This window comes from Phyllopteryx taeniolatus, chromosome 11 (genome assembly GCF_024500385.1).
Source record: "Phyllopteryx taeniolatus isolate TA_2022b chromosome 11, UOR_Ptae_1.2, whole genome shotgun sequence".
In the NCBI taxonomy this organism is placed as follows: Eukaryota; Metazoa; Chordata; class Actinopteri; order Syngnathiformes; family Syngnathidae; genus Phyllopteryx; species Phyllopteryx taeniolatus.
The window spans coordinates 24703218-24721335 of record NC_084512.1 but is presented as its reverse complement, the minus strand read 5'-3'; the positions used below and the strand labels follow the sequence as shown (position 1 = coordinate 24721335).

General features: G+C 37.0%; 1 protein-coding gene across 16 annotated transcripts in view; it reads right to left on the bottom strand.

Moving 5' to 3' along the window:
- Positions 1–9675: 9675 nt before the first annotated feature.
- abch1 (ATP-binding cassette, sub-family H, member 1) overlaps positions 9676–18118 on the bottom strand; it is a 23459-nt gene continuing 15016 nt past the window's right edge. For 11 of the 16 annotated variants that reach the window (XM_061791161.1, XM_061791154.1, XM_061791156.1 and 8 more), the window contains 8 exons: positions 16440–16510; positions 16297–16346; positions 15244–15300; positions 15087–15157; positions 13941–14044; positions 12952–13111; positions 12100–12204; positions 9676–11458 (listed from right to left, as the gene is read on the bottom strand). In XM_061791161.1, coding sequence (XP_061647145.1) covers positions 11215–11458; positions 12100–12204; positions 12952–13111; positions 13941–14044; positions 15087–15157; positions 15244–15300; positions 16297–16346; positions 16440–16510 — 862 coding nt within the window. In that variant the 3' untranslated portion in view covers positions 9676–11214. Of the gene's footprint in view, positions 11459–12099; positions 12205–12951; positions 13112–13940; positions 14045–14705; positions 14795–15086; positions 15158–15243; positions 15301–16296; positions 16347–16439; positions 16511–18118 lie in introns of all 16 variants that reach the window. The other 5 variants (XM_061791157.1, XM_061791155.1, XM_061791169.1 and 2 more) reach the window with 5 other exon arrangements.

The window sequence follows — 18118 nt, the reverse complement described above, 5'->3', positions numbered from 1 at the left end:
TAATTATTATTATTATTTTATTTTTTTGCACACGCTGTAATGTAATGTGTGTGTACGTTGCCATGGCTTCCAAAGCAAACACCTCCAGCTGGCATTTCCAAGTAGCTGCAGCGGGAGCAGCAGACACACCTTCCTTTGATTTGTGGTGATGGATGTTCTTATCACTCTTTGTGAAGCCAATGAGCTGCACATCCGTGTGAAGATGTCAAGAGAACATCCGTCTTTTGGCATTTTTTTTCGCTGAGCGTGACATTGCAACCTCGCTGGGAGTGGTTCCATGATTTGCGTCTTCCTCACACAGGCACTGAATATGTGCTTTAAGCAAGTATTTTCAGTGCATTTGAAAATATCATTGAAAATTTCCTTAGACATTTGCTTTGTAAAAAAAAAAATGCATGCACGGCACATTAATAAAAATACAAATGAAGCTTCAGGTCATGCTGACATACGGGAAAAAACAACAACAATGTACAGATTTTGTGGAAAAGGTCCTTAAAAAAAGGTAAAGACAACTAACATTGACTTGCATTACATTGGGGATGCATTACTTATACCTATAATCTGGCAATAGATTCAAAATAAGCATGAAAACTATAAGAACTATAAGAAATGAATTGGTTTTAAGCAACATTTTAAGCGAAATATCGAAAAACAAAATATCTCATACTGCAATAACCGTAAGAAATTGCACTTTAACAGTATCACAATCGAAAGTGTACAAAGGCTTAAAAGCAATTATTTAAAGATTTCCTTCGTTTGTCTGTGTGACCTGTAATTGGCTTGCAAACAGTACAGGGTGGATCCTGCCTCTCCCTCTGTGTAGCTCCTCTCAGGAGCACAATGAGTACACGTTTAAGTGCATCGTGTGACGCAAAACCCAAAGCAGCTAATGACCAAAACATAAGAAGAGTGTTTATCATTAGTCGTGAGTCTACATCTGGCACGGTTTACGATAAGCGCCCTCGAAAATGGACGGCTGGGATGGATGGAAGTTTCCCAGTTGGCCACATGGTCTCTTTGTAGACGAGACGATGAGACAGTAAATCTTGGTCGGCGTTGGAGCGGTCACTGCCTCCAATAATCCATCTAATCATGATGTAGGGGACATCAAAGCGCCTGCCATGATGACTTGGGGGCGGGGCGGGCTTTGGGTTCTTGAAGCCAGGCCAGGCTGTTCTTGTCGTGGTTGTTGTTGTTGTTGTGCGATAAGAGCAAAACATAGCAACAGCTGGGCTGCTGATGTGTGCGTGCGTGTGACAGAAACACGCCGGGCTGGTGCGCAGTCAACTATTCAATAACAGCACTGTCCCGTGTTTGAGGGGCCGAGGCGAGCGCTGTTGTCACGCCGCCATGGCGACGGTAACCATGCGCGCCAGTGTTTACACAATGTTTAGCATATCACACAAAGCAGCAGCAGCAGCAGCAGCAGCAGCAGCAATTGTGTGCAGGGGCTTTTTATGCAGGGATCTCAACACAATGTTACATCAAGTTCTTATAACGCACTCCACGGGGCTTTAGGAGTCAAGGAAATGGAAGCCTAACTTATCCCGGGACGCAAATAGTCCCAAGACAAACGACGCTTCGTCGTCTCTTTCAAGGCCGCTTTCTTACTTTAAGATTTAATCCCTAAAAGTGGAATGAGGACTCATCTAACCACCCTGCATAATCTGCATCTGAGGTAAAAATAGTCCATTATAGTCACGCAGGAGAGGAGGTCACGAGGTAGACCCGCACAATCCAGTCAGTTGCATCAGAGATTCACTGCTTTTGATTGACATTGAGGTTATAAGGTCACAATATTTGTAGTTGTGTGTTTTGCAGTGGTGGAAAAGTGCACTGAGAGCAACTTAACTTGTATCGCAATTCATCTTCTATTGAAATGAGCAAGTTCAGTTCATTTAAATGTCATTAATCCGTTCCGGCCTCCCAATAAAAAAAAAAAATTCAAATTAAAAATCAGAAAACAATTGCAGCGTATTTTAATGAGGAAAAAATATCACTCTTTCAGACTGTGTTTTATTAAAATATACAGTAATGACATCATTATACAGAATAAAAAGAATGAAACAGTTTATGCCACATTTTTTGCTTCAGTTCAATGGACATTGTGCTGCTCCTTCTCGTGTGCGCACCCTGGCCACCTGGGGCCAGTAGAATACAGACATACTGATAGATTGTACATGTAGCTGTATCGGCTCCTTAGTAAGCCGCAGTAATATTAGTCATTCTTCGCAGAGGATAAAGAATATATGCCTGTCTACATATGTTGATCCACTGTTTGCGTTCAAATATCCATTACTACATTGCCACACAGATGCTATTCATTAGCCTGTCTATGGCATTTCCCGTTATGTGTTAGCATGAAGCTAGCGGCAAAGTTAGTGGTTGTTTTAAATACACAAAGTGATGCAACGTGAACATCATTCTCTTTGTTTTATGTGTGGTTTGACAAGGAACGTTAACAGGTAGTGGCAATCAATGGCTTGAATAGTCTTTTATATATATATATATATATATATATATATATATATATTTATATATATATATATCAATTTCACACTGCCGAACTGCTGCTTGTTGTGAAGTGAGTTGAGTCCATTGCCACTATACAGCCCTCGTATCGTACATTTTCGCAAGAACGTCTCGTAAGTCAGGTCATTTGTATCTCAATGCACCACTGTATGTTTTTTTTTTTTTTATGAAATCTAATTTGTCATAATCTTACACACATAAGAGGAATTTTGCAATGTTATCCTAGAATTACATATATTTATTTTAATTTATCCCTTCTGCAAACAGCTTTAACCTTTGAATTCCACTATAAGGGTAAAAATCCCATATTGTAAATAAGAAGTTGACATTTAATGGACTCAATTTTTGCTGAGGGTTTATATCACGACTGCAGTATTTTACAATGCCATGATAGAATACAAGTGAGTCAAATTCAGTAGAATTGAGTAGAATGGTGTCAAATCAGGCGGCACGGTTAGCCTCACAGTTCTGAGGTGCGGGGTTCAATCCCCGGCCCCGCCTGTGTGGAGTTTGCATGTTCTCCCCGTGCCTGCGTGGGTTTTCTCCGGGCACTCCGGTTTCCTCCCACATCCCAAAAACATGCGTTAATTGGAGACTCTAAATTGCCCGTAGGCATGACTGTGAGTGCGAATGGTTGTTAGTTTCTATGTGCCCTGCGATTGGCTGGCAACCAGTTCAGGGTGTACCCCGCCTCCTGCCCGATGACAGCTGGGATAGGCTCCGGCACGCCCGCGACCCGCGTGAGGAGAAGCGGCTCAGAAAATGGATGGATGGATGGGTGTCAAATCAAATAAGATGTACAACAGGATTCCTGCTAGTATTCCATTCACATTTGTGAAGAGTGATTTTGTGCTTAATCTTCATGTAAATCAAAGAATGTGCTTGTTGTTTTTAATGCTAGCGTTGCACTGTACACCGAAGGCGTTATCTGACGTGTGTGTGTGTGTGTGTGTTTTTTTATACACATGTTGCACAAGAGTACATTTCCATTATTTATTTGTTTTCATAACCCAAAATAAATAAATAAAGTCTAGCATGGAAACATGTATTATGTGTAATTAGCGACATGCTGCAAAGATGAGAGGAAATGTGAAGCAGATGTCGTCCCTATTAAACTGGCGCTAAGTCACTCACGCGTTTCTGCGTGTGGGTCTGCATGTGCATATATGTGTGTGTGTGTGTGTGTGTGTGTTGGAATTTTCTCGTCATTAACGGCAACATCTGGAAGAGGTTCATCAATTAGCGCTCGGCTACCATGTTTGACTCATCCTGTCGTCTTGTAATGGCAAAACATACAACAAATACAACATGCACTCAGTCAACTTGTGTGTGTGTGTGTGTGTGTCATGTTGCTTCATCATCTCTAATTAAGTGTGATGTCATCATTGAGCGACCGCCACACACACACAGAGGCACTCACGACTATTTGGAAAGATGTTATTTCACCACGAGTCATGATCTGTCGCACGAGGATAAACGTAAAATAATAATGGAAAAGAAATTGTATGAAAATGAAATCACAAAATTCAATATGATTTAACATTGATATTAAAATACCCTTAAAATGTAACATTAACATGACCATGCAAACACAAATACAATACATATTAATACAATATAAAAAATATGAATCATTTAAATAAATAATAACATTATCATAAAAAAATACAAATACATTTTTCCACGAACATAAAATTAAAAGAAAATACAAATAAATTACAATGGAAAATCGCAATTACCATACAAATACAAACAATACAAAAAATAAATAAATAAAAAACATATAAATAAATCAGTACATCAATCCATAAAATTAAATAAATATAAATCAAGTTTTTCATTAACATTAACATACACAAACTAAAATATTACAATATCATTTAATATGGATATTAAAAAAAACAAATTACAGTGTCACATTAACATTACCATACAAATACAAATACAATACAAAAACAAAAATACAAAATAAAAACAAATAAGCACATTATCTAAAAAAAAGAATACCTACATTACAATTATCATAGGTATACAAATACAATACAAAAAGGATAAAAACCTCAACTAATAATATATTCATAACAAATAAAATGCAAATGAAATGTTTTGTTAAGATTAACATGAAAATCAAATTCAAGACAAATTATGAATCTACAGTGCATTAACATAGAAATAACTACAATAACAGAAAATATAAATAAAAGCAAAATAAAGTCAAATGTATCATGTTCAGCAACATGAAAATGAAATTAAAGGCAAATAAAATAAAATAAAATATAGAATAATGTGCTGTAAATTTGATAGGATTTCTCTTCAATTCATTGCGTCTTACCTGCTGTAGTGAATAAAGAAAAAAACATATTATGGAGCCAAGTGTGCACTATAGTCTTCTGTATGTTGTTGTTTTGCATATTAAAATTTAATGTTGAAAAAAAAATAAAAGCTGCAATTATTACAAAATAGGATGCTGCCAGGAAAGTCGCAGCGGCTTCCTTTTCGTTCATATTTGCAAATGTATACAAGATCAGACTTGACAACTGGACTGTTAAAAGTCAACTCGTAATTAATACGTGATGTAATGAATACACTGTCATAAAAATTGGCAGTTATACTGTGTATACAGAACGGCGTAAGATTTAAACTATCCCTCAAGGAGTTTATTTATACACACACACACACGCGCGCGCACACACACACACACACTGATGTAACACATCCACCATGAGCACAAAACCCAAACCAGTCAGTCAGGTGAAGTTCCAGAGGCGGTTGGCTCATCATCATCATGATTGCAGTCGTCATGGCGACGAGGTACACAAGCGATGCAAGGGCAAGCATGATGTCATCGGGCCCGTCTGTCAACGGCGGAGGAAGAGGTGGAAGAGGAAGAGTGGGCCAGGGGCTGTTTCTGGTCGCCGCGGGAACCGTTGCGGTTGTGTGTGTGTTGGAGGTCAAAATTGAAGCCAAAAAAAAAAAACTGAAGCCAAAGTTCCTCATCCTCATCTTCATGGTTTGATCATCTGGGAGCACATGAAGGCAACTGAAGCGTGGCCTTCTCTGCTGAGCTACATTTACAACCTAAGTTCAAATCCTTGTATTCTTCCTTTCATAGCATTTCTCTTGGCTGCACTGCTTCCAGTGCGTGGATGTTAGATATTTTCTCCAATCAGATTGCAGCATCTTTGTGTTGCCATGTCATCATGGAATCTGCCCAGGGTCTTCCGACTCTGTGACCCTGAATGCAAAATTGAGGTCCCCCCTCCACCAAAAGGTTTATAAGTTCCCATCCATGCCACTAGATGGTGCCAAAGCACTACTTTTGGCTCAATGAAACTCCTCAGCTGACTTCAACATAGAGTGGTAACTGGTATTGTGAATGGCCTGAGGAGTGTTGGGGGCGAGAAATGTCCACATATATCAAATGAGTATCAAAAAAGTAAATAAGCAACAGTTTTTCAAGATTAATATCCATTTTTTTTCCAAGAATGAGGCTTTTTTTTTTTGCAATAGTAGAGTCTCATTTTCTTCAATAATAATGTCGTATTTTTCAAGAAACAAGTCATATTTGTAGACAACATCTTTTTTTGTTTTAGGCATTTTTCAAAAAGAATCCCATATTCATTTTTTTTAAAAGAATGAAGTCACATAAGGCGCCACGGTGGCCGACTGGTTAGAGCGTCAGCCTCACAGTTGTGAGGACCCGAGTTCAATCCCCGGCCCCGCCTGTGTGGAGTTGGCATGTTGTCCCTGTGCCTGCGTGGCTTTTTTGCGGGCACTCCGCTTTCCTCCCGCATCCCAAAAACATGCACGTTGTTTGACAACTCTAAATTGCCCGTCGGCGCGACTGTGAGTGCGAATGGTTGTTTGTTTGTTTGTATGTGCCCTGCGATTGGCTGGCAACCGGTTGAGGGTGTGCCCCGCCTCCTGCCCGATGACAGCTGGGATAGGCTCCGGCACGCCCGCGACCCGCGTGAGGAGAAGCGGCGAAGAAAATGAAGTCACGTCAAAAAAAAAAAAAAAGTCCTATTTTTGAGAAAAGAATATTTCAAAAGTAAAGTCATACTTTTTTTTCAAAGAATAAAATTGTGTTTCACGATGCCAGCAAATTTGACACTGGAAGGGGAAAAAAATGGACTTTACATTATATCCCAGGGAGAAAAATAGTTTGAAATTTCAAATCAAGTTTGTAAGTCAGTAAGTGTAATGTGGGGTAAAAATTGCCTTGTTGCACTCTGTGAACTCCAAATTGAGGACTTTGCGCTCGCCGGTGTAAAGGCAGCCGTGCGTCTCCCGTGACGACGAGCAAAAATAGAGGAGAGGCCGCTCGGTTGCCACAGCAATGGAGACGTGTTGTCGTGGCGATGCGGAACGTGAGGGGATTTACGGGGTGGACGGACGGCCGCTTTGGACTTCGGCACCTTCATGCACGCACGTGCACACACAATCAAAGAAAGTGTGTCCTTCTTTTGTCCAGTTAACTTAAGGCCTTCACTTTGTATTGATTCATATACACAAATATGTATTGGGAATCAGTGAGTCCCTGTTGACGCTTGCTTTATTTCTCCAGTACCAAAAGGTCACCCTGTTCACACAAGTTAAAGCTATATATTGTTTTGAAACGTAGTCAAATCATAAAGTCATATTTTTTGGAATGAGCACTTTTTTTTTTTTTAACTGAAGTCGTATTTTCAAGGATGAAGTCATATTTTCATTTTTTGTATTTTTTTTCATACTTTTAAGAATAAAGTCATAGTTTTTCAAAATTAAAGACACATTTTTGAAAATATTAAAGCTGTTTTTTTGATATTTCATCGAGAATGTAATTTTTAGATTAAAGTCTTTTTTTCATGAATAAAGGCTTATTTTGGAGAGAATAAAGTAGTACTCTTTCAAGAATTAAGTCATGTTTTTTCCCCCCATATAAATAAAGTAACACTTTTTCAAGATGAAAGAAATATTTAGAGAACAAAGCATGATTTTTTTTTCAAGAATTAAGTCCTTTTCTGGAGAAAACTTTCATTATTTGAGAAAAAGGTCATTATTTTATACATGAACAAAGTAATATTTTGGGGAGTATAGAGTTCTTTTTTTAAGAATAGTCATTTTAAAAAGGTAATATTTTCTTAAGAATAAAAGCACTTTTGTGAGTAAAGTCACACTCAATCATAATTCCATATTTATTTTAGAGAAGAAAGTTACTTTGTTCAGGACTACAGACATTTGTTTGAGGATAAAATCATATTATCTTTTGAGTAAAGTCTTATTTTTTCCAATAATAAAGCTAATGTTTATTTTCAATAATGTCACGCATTCAAGAAAAAAATAGCATCTATTTTGGAGAATAAAGTCTTATTTTTTCAAGAATATAATTTCCAAGAAAATTAACGTTTTTCTGAGAATGAATTCCAAGCTTTTTTTCCAGGAGAACATTTTAAAAAGTATAATCTTTTTTTCTTTTTTTTGTACATTCACATTTTTAAAGAGTAAATCGTTTTTCGAGGGGATAATCATGTCATATTTGGTCAAATATAGAGCTATATTTTTTAAAGAATATTATTTTCGGACTAAAGCCAAAAGCTTGTCTTTCGAGAATAGTTTTTTGGGTGTTTTTCGAGAATAAAGTCGGATTTATTGAAAATAGTCGAAAATAGTTATTTATAGTTTTTGTCCAAAAAAAGTCATATCCTTTTTTTATTTGTCATTTATATGCATTTCTTTTTGACATTATTTTTCTAATTTGACGTCCCTCCTCAGTTCGTCCATGATGCGCTCTCCAACGCACTGAGCACTTAGCACAATAGGTTTATTCGGAGAAAAAAAACCCCAAAAGCATCCAAAGACTTCTACTTCTGAAAAACAAAAAGTGCTTGGCTTGACTTTTCTGAAATAAATAACCAAGTGAAAAGTCTCTCGTAACACCGGTTCATTTGAAGGTGGAAAACAATGAATTGCTGTCCGAAATCCTCACCGTAAAAAGCCTCGGGATGTTCGACGACGTCGTCAAAAGGCTCACGAGGTGGCCGGCCGGGCGATAAGCCTGTAAAGTGTGCTACTTATTTCTCTCTTTTTAGGCATTCACCTTCAACACGTCAACGCCGTCAAGAGTCAAAACACGCACGCGTGCATTAAAAATAATCCAAGTGAGGTTTCCGCAATAAAAGGGCACACACACTTTGTGGCTTGTAATTAATTGGTCAATACATATGATTAGAAAACATAGATTTGGGGATAAGTTCCATTATTTTTCAAGCCTAAAATCATATTCGTTTGCAGTAAAGTCAGACTTTTTACAATACAGGTGGCTTATTTTAAATAAGAAAGTTGCATTTTTTCAAGAATATAGTATTTTTTTTTTTTAGAATGAGGTAACACGATAAAGTGATCATTTCTAGATTAATGTTGCATTATTTTAAAAAAATAATTAATCCATTTTCCTAAGATTAAAGTCCTATCTTTGAGAATAAAAAAAGTATTATTGTTCAATAGAGTGTTACCCTTTTATTGTTTTGAATCAAGCCCAAAAAATATTTTGGTTGAATTTTTCTCAAGCGTAAACTAAGATTTTAGATTTTGTTTTTCCAAGTCCTATTTTCTTTTGTGGAATAAATAGAAATCATTTTTTTTATGAAATAAAAAATGTCCTATTTTTTTCAGAATGATGTATCATAATTGACATCACATTCTTCATAAATACAACAAAATATCAAAATATGTAGTTCTGATAATGTTGTCAATGTTGCTTCTTGAATACTTTCAGTAACAAACCCGTCAACGTGCTGTTGAAAGTGTACAGTGATGTTCTGCCCTCTACCGGGAGTATCTTGAATTACACCCTAGAAATCGGATCTCATGACAACTTTTATTTGAAAGTCAACATCTCTGCATAGACATGATCTTAACGAAACTTCCTGGATAGCCGAGTAACTTGGTGAAGTGAACTAGTTGAGTGGTAACAGGGGCATTATTTTATTAGGATTGGGAAATCAGATGTAATGTGTCACATGAGAATCTAAAGCGCATTTACTTAGAAATGCAACATCAGATTTTCATGAAAATTAAATGTGAAAAAGTTAAATGAATATGTCCAAAAGCATCAAAAAACAAACCAAAAAATAATAAAAAAAAAAAAAAGGAAGCATGCAATTTGTAAACTTTGGTGAGTTTATTGAATTGTAAGTAAAAGATCCATCAGACGAACAACAAACAACAAAAGTGTGATGGATGTTTGCTGCGTAACACATGATGATGTCACGTGATGACGTCACATGGGCCCTGAGGGGTCAGCTGACCCGCGAGTGGCGTCCACTCTGTCCAGCAAAGTGGAATAAAAGCATAAAAAAAAATGGCAGTCATGTAAAAATTAAAAAAAGAAATACAATAGAATTTCACATTCCCCCCCCCCCCCCCCCCCCCCCATAATAAAGGTCACGTGAAGAAAATACTGCATGAACACGATCTAATTTCCCACATGTAAAGTCAGCATATATTCAAACACTTTGGACTGCTTATGTTGCATGTGCTCCATATATATTTATTTGGATTGTTTTTTTTTTTGGTTTTCTGGGTTAGGGTTAACCAGATGCATGTAGAACAGGGCTCGGCAAACACACTGGGCTTTTTGTTTGAACAGACAAGTTCAAAATGTAGCTATGTAATATACTTTTTGTTCATAATAAAATAATCATTCAGTCTCATTTTCATTTGTTTAATTATTCAAATACATCAAAATGTATAGGCTATATAACACTGTTTATGTTAATAGTTTTTACATTTTATTATTTAAAATAATAGCCGATTATTTAATGAGATAAATGAATAAAGGATCAATGAAAAAGTTGAATTAACCAATTTTAGGGAAAACTGGCTAAATTAAGACAACAAATAAAATAGTTTGGTTTTAATAATGATATAATAATACATCTTCATTTTTTATTTTATTTATAATTAATTGAATTTCAATGAATCCACATGATATTTATAATTGTTTCATTTGTAATTATTGAATAAAATCTAAAGGTTTTAAATGTACATGATGTCATCGTGGTCGGGCAAAAATGTATGTCACTTTCAAATCAATGATATTGGTTTGCCTCATATTCTTTGTTATTTGTAAACATTATTAACCAATTGAAAGGCTTGAGAATAAATCTATGAACTCCCTTGACCACTTGACCTGTCGGAGAAGCGTTGTGAAAAAACACTCTGCGGGAGCCGTGCGGCATTGTGTCGCCTCAAGATTGGAAGTCTGGATGATTTTGTCCCCCCCAGAAAATAGGTGAGATGCATTTGAGTAGGCTTGTTTTGTTCAAAATGTCCAAACTAATTGAATCACTAGCGTAATACATTTTCGATTTTCTTTTGGGGGCGAGGGTTAGGGTGAATTCAATTCGAGATTGGACATCATTTTGGTGGCGTTAAGGTGACGTCGTTGCGCAACAGCAATATAAGGTATCACACCAACTTGAACGTTTCGGTTGGAAGATCGATTTTTTTTCTACTTCCTGAAAAGTCGTCATTTCGGCGACGTGAGGATTCTGCCCGACAGTGACAACATGTGATTTCTTTTAAGTTTTTCCAATCGTATTTAAAACAAACGAAGTAACTCGTTTATTGAATTCGACGAACGACTACAAATTTGGATTGAGCGTATTTCGATGGAAAAAAACCCAAAAAAGGGCTGCATTAATGCGACAGGAATGTTTGATCATGTACTGTAAATGCGCAATGGGCCGTAATAAAGAACAGGGGCGCCACCCTTGATGGACTGCCATGTATGTGTATGTACATCGTCCTTTTCAATGGGCAGCGCGCGCATGCGTTCACTTGCGGAACTTCAAGATGAGGGTCGCCACGACAATGAAGAACGTGTTCCAGCCCAGAGTGACCGCGAAGCCTCGCCAAACCATCATGTGAGTCAGACCCCAACCTGATGGACACACAACTCGGTTACCCACGTATTTAGTATGATATGGAATCATTGATTAACTCATTAGCATTTGCAGTGGAGCAGTTAAACAATGTTTGCTGTTTACCATAATACAAAATAATTTGGGGTACATAAAGACATCTTTTTTTGTAAGAAGGAAGTGTTTTGTTTCAGCAAAATTTCAAAGTTATTTTTTCATAAATAAGGTTGTATTTTTTCCCCCCCAATAATGAAGTCATTTGTTCATGAGTCAAGTCCAATTCTTGTCGCGAATAAAGTCCTATTTGTTTAAAGAATTAAGTATTATAAAAAAGACATCATATTTTTCAAAGAAAAATTTTCTTTTTTGTTTTTCAAAAATAAAGCTTTAACAAGAAAAAAGCTGAATTTTCTTTCAAAAATAGAAAATTCCTTCATTTCAAGAAAAAAGTCATCGTCCCCCCCCGAAAAATAGTTGTTTGTTTTTTTTGGCAAGAATAAAGTCCAATTCTTGAATTGAATGTCTTCCGTAAAAAAATTCACTTGAAGCAAATACTCCATATGTCCCACATGTACGTATGGTGAGCATGTATTCAATTTCACTGCATTTCACCGCTTACGTTGCTTCAGTGCTAACGGCTGACGTGTTTGTGCGTGCGCACCTCTGTACATGATGCATCGCAGCGCTTCGGAGGCGTAGGTCTGGGGCAGCGCCAGGCTGAGGTAGCGGAGCGGGTAGGGGATGCACTCCGCCGGCCAAATGATACCTGACATGACGATGGCAACATCTTGTGTAACGCGACAGCTTGTGCAGGCTCATGCCAAATTTCCACTGACATTTTTTCTTTTTTTTTCTTTCCAAGAATTAGGTCATTTTTTGGACATCCTTTTTTCCCAAAGAACTGTCACATTTTCAAGAATAAAGTCACAGTTTTCCAAGAATTTTCTTCAAATAATATTTCTTCCCAATGAAGCTTTGTCTTTCAAGAATAAAGTCTGATTTCCATCAAGAATCAAATCTTATATTTGAAAGTCATTTTTTCAAGAATGAAGTAAGTTATTTCCGAAAATAGTCTTATTTTTTTCAAGAAGGATATACATACATATATATATATATATATATATATATTACATATACACACATACTGTATATATATATATATATATATATATATATATTTTTTTTTTTTTTACAACAAACAAGGTAATTTTGTTTTCAAGAATGTTCATATTTTTGATTACATGTACATACATTTTTAAAGTCTAAAGTGTTTTTACAAGCCTTATTTTGCGAGGAGAATAAAGTCCTATTTTTCCCCAAGAATTAAGCTTTACTTTTGTCAAGAATGAAGTCATTTTTTTCATGAATCCAATACTTTTTTTAAAATGAGAATAAAGTCCTTTTTTGCCCGCAATAATAGTCATATTTTTGGAGATGACATTTTTGAAACACAAAGGTGTTTTTTTTTTTTAAATGATTGAAAAAATGCCGGACGTTGTTGCTCACGTCCTACCGCTCATGATGAGGTTGGGGTAGAAGAGTCCGAGCGCGGCCTGGTTGGCGTTCTGCTCGTCGTCGATGGCGGCGGAGATGACGAGGCCGCAGGAGATGCCGGTGATGCCCTGCAGCACGATCAGCAGCACGATGAGAACCAGGGAGCCTTCGTTCGGCATCTGCACGCAAACCATCTTTTTTGGGTCACAAATAAAGTCGCATTTTGGGAAGAACAGCATTATATTTCGTATTTTTTCCAAGAAGGAAGTAACATCTTTTACTGGAATAAAGTCTTTTTTCAAGATGTCAGTCTTTTTTTTTTCAAGAATAAGGTCACCTTTTTTGAAGAATGAATTTATTGGTAATTGTTTGGGAGAGTAAAGTTGTTTTTCTTTACGAATAGTACAGTATCTTTTTCCAGAATAAGGCCAAATGTTTGGCAAGAGTGAAGTTAGATTTCCAAAGTTGTATTTTGTTCAAGAATATTTTGAAGAATAAACGTGTATTTCATTCAGGCTAAAGTGGTATTTTTTCCAAGAATGAAGTAATATAGTTTTAAAAGAATAAAGTCATGTTTTTTTTCAATTAGTGTCCTTTTTTAGGAATAAGGTCCATTTTTAAACTAAAGGTGTTATTATATTCGATAAGTAAGTCCGATCTTTTTCAAGAATGAACCAGACTTTTCGAATGATAGTCGTGGTTTTTTTAAAGCGTTAATTCATATTTTTTTCCATTTTGGGGGGGAAATAACGTATCATCTTCAGAATACGTTATATTTTTAAATGAAAAAAGTCGTTAAAAAATCAAGCCATATTTTGGGGGGATTTTTCTGTTTCAAGAATAATGTCATTTCTTTTCGAACAAAGAACAAAGTTGTATTTGTTTCTCTGTATTTTTGGGGGGCAGAAAATAAAGAATGACCTAAAACCCATTTTCAAAGATGTGGTAGTTGCATTTTTCTGTGATAAAGCCCCCTGTTTGCCGATGTTTGTGTCGAAGGTCGGGCACCTTGAAGACGAGCAGGACGAAGAGCAGCATGAGGACAATCTGGACGCCGATGACCAGCAGCTGCGAGAAAAGGTGAGCCAGCATCGTCTCCAGCGAGCTCACGCCTGACGCAAACAGAAAATAGGAAATGGGAACGTAGCATGAAATCACATTTCCCACACTATGCAAAAATATCCACGATGTTCTTAAGCGTCTTTTTGGGTCGTCACTTCAAACGCTATCAAAGTATTGTTGGTTTGACTGTGATTGCAGCGGCGCATTATTCCTGGAGCAAGACATCGCAGTATCAATGATGCGCCGAATGTGATCCATATTATTTTTGCTTTCAAAATACTCTCCAAGTATTGTCGACTGGGAATATCAATATTTGACACTCAAGGATCAATACTGTAACATGAGAAAACGACACATCGTGATATTGATGATACAGCTGCAGGAATTATTATTATTATTTTGTTTTACCAGAATAAAGTTGTATTTTGAAGTCATTGACGAAGGGCAATTTTTCAACAACAAAGTCATATTTGGATAAGCAGTGTCATACCTTTTTGGGGGGGGGGGGGGATCAAGTTACATTTGATCAAGAACGAAGTCGTATTTTTTTGAACGTCTTGTAAAAAAAGCTACATTTATTATTACTATTCATTCATTCATCATTTGAATGATAACATGGGCTCGTCCATCCCGATGTCTCGCCTTGCGGATTTCTGGGGGTTTTTTTTTGGTGCGCGTCACGACTTTGCTCGGCAGTGTGGAAGTTCTCACCTGCGACCCAGCATCGGTCCAGAAGGCCCTCTTTCCTCTCCAGGACAAAGGAGAGGGCGGTCAGGCCCAAGGCCAAGTAGAAGGCGATGCTGGACAATCGCGACAAAAGAAGGTGAACCCGACTGCGCACTTTGCTGTGCGTTGGAAGTGTCGATATAACACGAGCAAAACAATATGGAAAAAGCTGAAAGCGAGAATGCATCCAAATTGCCTTTTTAGGTTGTTCTAAAAATTGTAAGGGTTGAAAAACTAAACATGATATTTTAATACTAATGGCATGAGCTGATGTGATTTATTTCAAATCCTAATCATGAAAAATTGAAAATGACAGGTTATGTCTGTATGCGGACCAAAATGGTGACGTTGTGACCTCCAACTGACCTGAGAACAGCGCCCGGCATCACAAATGTAGTAAAGTCTGTGTTTTGGCTGCCGTAAATGGCCTCTTCAAACTACACAAGAGTGGGAAAATAAGTGAATCAATAAATCTGCTCGATTACAGATGGACTACTACACGACAAAGTGTTGTCTTGTTTACCTTTATGGGCAAGGCGTACATGTAGGCCATGACGCCAAGTTTGTTCTCCACAAAAGCCTGCACAGGAAACACAGGCGCTCCACTTCAATCACACAAGCACATACTATTAAGTGGGGCCATCTAGTGGACGGAATAATAACTGAAAGTGGAACGCCAGTCGCCAGAAAGGACGGAATTATGGTGATCTCATGTAAATGGGGTATCAAAAAGTGGCATTTTCCATTTTGATTGGTTTTTTTTTTTGTCACTAGGAACTGATATAATTTGTGTGTGTGGCTAAACCCTTTTAGGCGAATTTAAGGGGGAGATATGACCCATGAATATATAAATAAATAAATACAATTAATATCATCTGATAAATTGGACCGACTGAATATTCATCCGACACAGGCGAAAAATGGGTTCGAAAATCTAAATTGAAAGTGAAAGTGAACACACAAAAATTACTCAAAATAATTAACGCATAGACACAAATATGTAATTATTTGATTTATATGAAACTATAGCTATTACATTGCAGCTATTATTTGAAAATAAATTTCTTACAGGTTTTATTTTAAAATTAATCTATTTCATAAAAAATATGAAAACGATTTATATTATAAAAATGACTAAATATCAATCATGTTTGGAGACATCATTATTTTAAAGTCTTTTTGAATTCAAATAAAACGATACTTATTACACTATATACACGATATTATTTTTTGATATACAATTGTAAACTTATTTATTTTAACAAGGATTTATATTTTGCATGATTTATAACTATTCAGTCATAGTTTCAACATTAGTTATCATCATTGTCCTCCATTTTACAATTATTTGTGCAAATCAAATAATAGTCACACAAAAAAATAACGAATTAAAAACTCCAAACGAAAGAAATGTGCAATAAATGTAAGCCGTTGAAAAACACCGGCTATGACTGTGCGCTCATAACGCAGCATATTGTTTTCGGTTCGTGGTCATATGAGGATTTACGGAGGTGTGAGCCATTTTTGCGCTTCAGCTTCAGCTTCCTTCTTACGAACACGTAGCATGCATTTGCACCTGAAAGGCCTCGTACAGTTTCTGCTGCAGCATCAAGGCAATTTGTCTGTCTGGGGAAAGAAAACAGCGTTTATTATTGGAATGATTTGTATTTTTATATTTACCTTGGTTGCACAGTGAAAAATGCGGAACCATCTACTTACTGGTCTGGTCCAGCCAGACGTGCACAGAACCTCCGTTTATTGTCTCCCTGGACACATTCTTCTGGAACATTCTAGAACAGCACCGCTAGTATTATCACATGTTTATTCACACTATCAATGTATACATTCAAATGTGTGTGAACAGAAAAGTCTACACACCCTTGGTCAGATGCCAGGTTTTTGGCATATAAAAAAAACAAAAAAAACCTCTCTCTCTCGCCATTAATGTGACTTATAACTTGTACAACTCCATTGAATTTGTTTTCTACCTTTGGAAAAGTTGAAGCAAAACCAAGCAACTAAAATAATAGTTGGTTGCATAAGCGTGCACACCCTCTAATTACTGGGAACGCGGCTGTCTTCGTAATTAACCAAAACTCACGTTAAACGGGAATCATCACACACCTGCCACCATTTAACGTGCCTCTGATCAAGTTCAGATGTTCGAGTAGGCTTTTCCAGACATTTTACCACGCAAACCTGGCCCTTGCACACGGACGGGTATGTAGACGTTTCATATCCACTGTATTTACGGTATACGCATGCGTGTACGTAGCACAGTTGTGTGTGACGGTAAGACGACAAAGTGAAAGTGACTCGTTAAAACCCAGAGAACCGGTTGCACGAAGCAGGTCACAAGTCCACAAAGGGGGCTGGACTAGAGCCACAGGAGTTCTACAAAAAAAAGGGGCCTAATTCGGAGGCGCAAATGTTTAGATTATACATTAATGAGCATTTGTGGCAGGCTCTAATTAGGATTTGAATCAGGGCAACGTGACTCACACAACTTGAGTCCTATTATACTGTACGAAGAACTCATTCGCAGGCGTGTGCTCATAAACGTGTGCGCGCGCGCGCACCCGTCCGTCAAAAGGATGAGGACGCGTTCACTTTTGGGCAACTTTTCATAGGGTTATATGCCCTGTGAAATGCCCGCAGCAGCACCATCAAGAGATCCAAGACAGAAACTCCGCCTTTATAAGAACAACCAATCATAGAAGTTATTGTTGGGGTTGGGGTTTTTTTTCTGTACCTAATAAAGTGGCCAGTGAGAACACGCACTCTGTTTGTATTTTTTTGGGATTTCCTCTTGAGGGATTATATATAAGTAGCATGACAAATAAATCAAATTGAATTCAATTCAATTCAAAATACGTCGAATTAAATGGAAAATTAGCAGAAAGGTGTCATCTTAATGGAATTGCTTTTCAATTAATTTACAGTCAATTTAATTGAAAGTTAGAATTTATTAGCAATTTACTTACAGTAAACGAAATCCAAAAAATCAAAAAACACTTTTTTAATTGTAAAATTGTAACTTGTATTGTACAATTTTTAAAATACGGTTTCTACTTCATTCAAATGAATAAAAAGCTTATTTAACTCCATATTACATATGCGAGCCGTCGCTCGGACGATTCATTTGTCTTGAGTTGTGAGCAAAAAAAATGTAGTTGCACGCGCTAGCTATAACACGCCGTGTATTTAACCAAGCCACGTAACTTACGAAAGACAGTTAGCATAATGCTAACACACAAAGCAAAACACTACAGACGGGCTCATGAAACTAGCATATTAAAGAAACCTTTAAACAACTTTATTTGGAATACAAGCGGTTGCGGCACACGGAGACAGGGCAAACAATAATACTCACAGACCTATATTCTTTATCCTCTGCA